The sequence below is a fragment of the Crassostrea angulata genome, chromosome 10 (genome assembly GCF_025612915.1).
Source record: "Crassostrea angulata isolate pt1a10 chromosome 10, ASM2561291v2, whole genome shotgun sequence".
Classification (NCBI taxonomy): domain Eukaryota; kingdom Metazoa; phylum Mollusca; class Bivalvia; order Ostreida; family Ostreidae; genus Magallana; species Magallana angulata.
The window spans coordinates 30,094,294-30,098,944 of record NC_069120.1 but is presented as its reverse complement, the minus strand read 5'-3'; the positions used below and the strand labels follow the sequence as shown (position 1 = coordinate 30,098,944).

The 4,651-nt window shown below is 33.8% G+C and overlaps 1 protein-coding gene across 1 annotated transcript; it reads right to left on the bottom strand.

Moving 5' to 3' along the window:
• Positions 1–268: 268 nt before the first annotated feature.
• Positions 269–4,431, bottom strand: LOC128167237 (pancreatic lipase-related protein 2-like). The gene is made up of 6 exons (XM_052832832.1): positions 4,296–4,431; positions 3,689–3,984; positions 3,234–3,465; positions 2,578–2,694; positions 842–964; positions 269–664 (listed from the first exon to the last, which is right to left on the bottom strand). Exons 1-6 carry the CDS (start codon positions 4,342–4,344, stop codon positions 429–431), a joined length of 1,053 nt encoding a protein of 350 aa, XP_052688792.1. The 5' UTR covers positions 4,345–4,431; the 3' UTR covers positions 269–428.
• Between the last annotated feature and the right edge of the window lie 220 nt (positions 4,432–4,651).

Sequence of the window (4,651 nt, the reverse complement as noted above, 5' to 3'; positions counted from 1 at the left end):
GATCTCAGTTTATATCAAGATGTTTCTCCTCTCTTTCATATAAATGTTTGTTTTCGTTCGACCTTTCATGCAATGTGATCTTGGAAAAAATATGTTTATTCTCTTCCCAATGTGTTTGTTTGATCATCATTTCATGCATCATGGTCTTCTTTATATTGATGTTGATTACATTATTCATCTTTCAAAACAACTTTCCTTCGTGCTTATTACATTCAACAATGAGAACAAGATAACGACATAAAACATAATCAATTGATAACAACCGGTCTTATTATTCAGGGTATCTGAATTTCATTATTTGTGTTCGTTTACGTATAACGATAAGTCAAGCAAACCAGCTCTCTACATTTATTATTGTTGTGAATTAAAAAAGAACATTTACGGATTATTTATTAAAATATAATAAATTATTGTGTTTCGCTTGATTCCTAACTTTGACAAAAAGGCGTTGCGGCATTGGTTGACAAATAAAATGATCCCCGTAAATGTGGATTGGCATTGTAACCCATCTTGGAGCAGCCGTGTCCACAGGAATGGCATCGTCCCGCGTCAAAGTCGGCCTTGGATGGGCAGGGATAGGCTGTGAACCCACAGGGCGATGTGATAGATTCCGTGAAAAAGTCCAGCACTCTCATGTGACTACAGGCAATGCTGCTTTTGAACTCTATTAAAATTGTTAAAAATCGTTAAAAACAAAGTACATGTAAAGGTAGTTAAGAGGTCCAGCTCTCTACACCAACTGACAACCGGTAATGTAATGAACTCAACCTTTTATCATAAAATCATACACTGCCAGGTATTCATACTATAAAACATGTATTTTACGATAAAAGCAACGCACGTTCTATTCTGCCTGTGATGAGGCTGAACAGATGCTTTCCTAGCTCGCTGCTACATCCGGGCTGTTTCTCCCCGCCATTGGGATAGAAGTCGGCATCAGCTATGGCTTTCGTTAGGCCGAACCCTGGAATGATGGCAAAAGAATTCCTAGCCTTTTAAGAGAGCTGAATGGCCGTACATGTTTAGATTAGACTACATTGATACCCATAAGAGGAAGGGCTCTGTATAAGGATATAGAGAAATCATCAAATTTGAAATTTATCTTTAAATACTAAACAGATTATAGCTTAAATAGACACACCTAAGGTTTAAAATATATCTGATGGCTAATTTGTTTACCTCCAGCCTACTTAAAGCAATATGGGCTGTATTTTCATTTTTTTTTTTACAAAAATGTTATTTTCTACTAAAATGTTTTTAAATTTCTGTTAGCCATATCTTTATGGGAAAAATCGTTTAGAAGCCTCAATTGGAGCAAAATTGAATTATTGTCGTCCTGTACAAAAATTGATCTGACATATATTCATTAGAAGAGAAATCTTTCCTCTAACAAAAATTGTTTTTTTTTCAAATCTTGTTTATCATAGAAGATTAAGTTACATGCAGATTTATCATACTAGCAGGTTTTTGCAGCAAAATAAGATTCTAAAAAATACAGCTCATATTGCTTATATGAAACAGTTTGTAATCATATGAAAAAAAATGATCCAATTGTGAACTGGATTATTTGAAGTCATACACATACCCACATTTAAATTTGACAGGATATTCTTTGTCTACGATGTACATGCATTGTAAACATTAAATTTCACTCCTTTATCTATACTTCATCTGCATTTTTTTTTGCTTCATTACGGGTATATAGGAGGCATCTTAAACTGTGGTGAAGCCTGTTCCGAGACACATTTTATTCTGACTAAGCAGAGTGTAGTGAAATTAATGGCATTATTGTAGTCATAAAGCTTGGTTATGTCAATGTCAACAATACGGTGTGTCGATGTATTATTTCGTAAATGTTCGATATCATATGCAATGTCAACCCGTGCACATAAGAGTCAAAATCTAGTAAAAGATATTCAAATACATGTCAATTCAATTAAAATAGACAACTTTTGGAGGATTTATCAGATGTCATTTTTTTCAAAAATAGTTATTTTAGTTATCTAATTCAGATATCGACAATTTACATAATTATGATAAATTTGGATGAAGAAAGAAGACAAACTTAAATTATTGATATAGTCATGTTGCCATGGTAACAGAGACTCAGGGGTGAAATGAGACATTTAAATACAATGTAGCTCCGAGATAGTTAATAGCGTTTGAAAAACTGTCAAGTATCTTATTTAGGGAAAATGTACGCAGAAATGCATAATTTCAAACTGACTGAACATATTTTTAATTATCAATGAATATGTATCTCAAATTTCATTTTTTTTTTCATATAAATGTTGTAAAAAATAAAATAAAATATTGCGTTTGACTATTCATTTAATCAAAAAGAATACTGTATTGATAAAACTCATTTTGGCATGTTGATAACCATATGTTACAAAGCTATAAAAAATTGCATCAAAAAACTCCCGAGATATTAGATGCAGTAGATTTCTTCTAACAGATTAGTAAATTGCTATATGCATATGTTGACCATGTGCGACAAATGATGTGCACCTTTTCTTTACTTATATAAAAACATACAATCATCCGTGGTAACAAGATAGATTAACTGTTATTTACCTAGTTCAAGCAAGGAATCTGCATCAGTGTGAATAGCCTCCACAAACAAAGCGTCCGAAGGATCTAGTCTGACTTCGGGGTCAAAGTTCTCAAAAAGAGGACCAGCAGGATCAAGACCTGAAAAATATCAATCCATAAAATAGTTTTACTAGATAGGTATTCAACTTAATTGTTTCCTCTAATCATCGAAATTATGCATTTGGTAAACTTAAAAACAAATCTATCCTACTGTATAAAGGAAAAAGAAAGAGCAATTTTGATCTCTTTTAACGAATATTGATCCCATAATTTGAACTATCATTTTTTTAAAACTTGATCGTTTGTTAATCAAACAATCAAATATCAATTACAAGATATGAATAAAGAAAAATTGGCGGCAAAGAAAATAACCGACGAATAAAAAGTCCCAAAAAAATTTTCATGTTTGTATAATGGCTCAATATGCAGCCATGCCAATAAAGATTATGATAAAGATAATCGATGTTTGCTCAGCGAAGTTTTTTTTTATATTCATAGAAAAACAAACAAGATGAATATCAAATTATGTATTACATTTCTGTCAATCTATGAGTTCTTACATGTATGAATTGATAATACCTGCTCCATTTTAATGAAAAGAAAAACCCTGTCAGATCTACATCAGCAATAAGCCGTACCCGTAATTCTACCGACTCCGTGAACACGTTCCCCAGCATACCCCGAGATGTGTGAGCCCAGGCTATGTCCCACCAGATGCACCTTGTTGTAGGCCAGGTGAGCTACATTGTGCAGCTCTTTGATAAGGTTAGCGATGGTGGCCCCGACCACTCGGGTATTAGCCGCAGCCTGAATGTAGTTTATGTTGTCTGCACCTTTAGACCAATCCACAGCGATAACATTCATATCGGCCTGCAATAGACCAAAAATGATGTAAAATACGGTAATACATGTATTGAATTACATGTAACTCTTTATTTCATCTCAGAATTACTAGTAGTCATTGTTTGTTTCTGGGAAAGATTAGTTACAGGTAACAACAATTTATCAACCAAATTGAATGTTACTTATTCAAAATCACCATGAAATAAAACGCACTTGCATATCTTTAAACAATCAAACGCAATAGTCATACTTTCTTAAGGAATGCAGCTGTCATTTTTTGAAGCCATGGCGCATGCACATCATCTTGGTATCCATGCGTAATGAATACGGTGTTTTTATGACCGTCAAAATTTGATCCAGACACTGTTGACCTATCGTAGGGATTTAACATCTGCGCATGTGTAGGATTTTGCCTTGTGTACAGTAGAAATTTAGTTTGGATGTGATCGGGGGATTCGGGCAAATGACCTTTGGCATTGTTATAAGGGCGCGCGTTGCTGAAACAGCCTATGTGGTCATAACAAACTTGGCGGGAAAAGATGAAACCTACATAGAAAAAAGAAAACAGTTTGACGGTGACGTGGGGAAAAACTAGTTATCATACTTCAACTTGTCAATCAAGCTCGTCATATGCCGTTTAATTAGCTTGATGATAAAACAAATTATTATTTTACACAGTCACGTTTTATGAAATTTCATCAAAGACATTGCTTGTACTAGCACTCTAGGATTACGATTTGTCCACCCCCTAAATTTTTTTCTATATTTTTATTTAGTTCCCTTAGACCGAAGCATATTATTGATTAGAATGATGTTACTTCTTATAAAACATTAATTGATGTAAAATAATTGCAAACCTTTAACGGTCGCAACGAGCAACGTCAGAACAAACAGACGAAGACCCATGTTGGCAGGCTTTGCTACTCGGTGCTACGAACCCACTGATAACGCCGTTATACACTATGAAATCGGGGTTATGAGGTGTTATAAGCGTTCTTATTACATATCGTTATGATTTCACATCGATATGGTTCCTGTCGTATCTAACAGTCTACATGTGTATGAATATGTATGTGTGTCCTTGATACAGAATAATTTTATTTTCACAAAGTAACACAAAATATTGTTTGTGTTCAAAGGAAAACAGGAAAAACTTTTAATACGTGTAAATTGGTATGATTCATTTATATTATTTACCCAGAATATCAGTCCT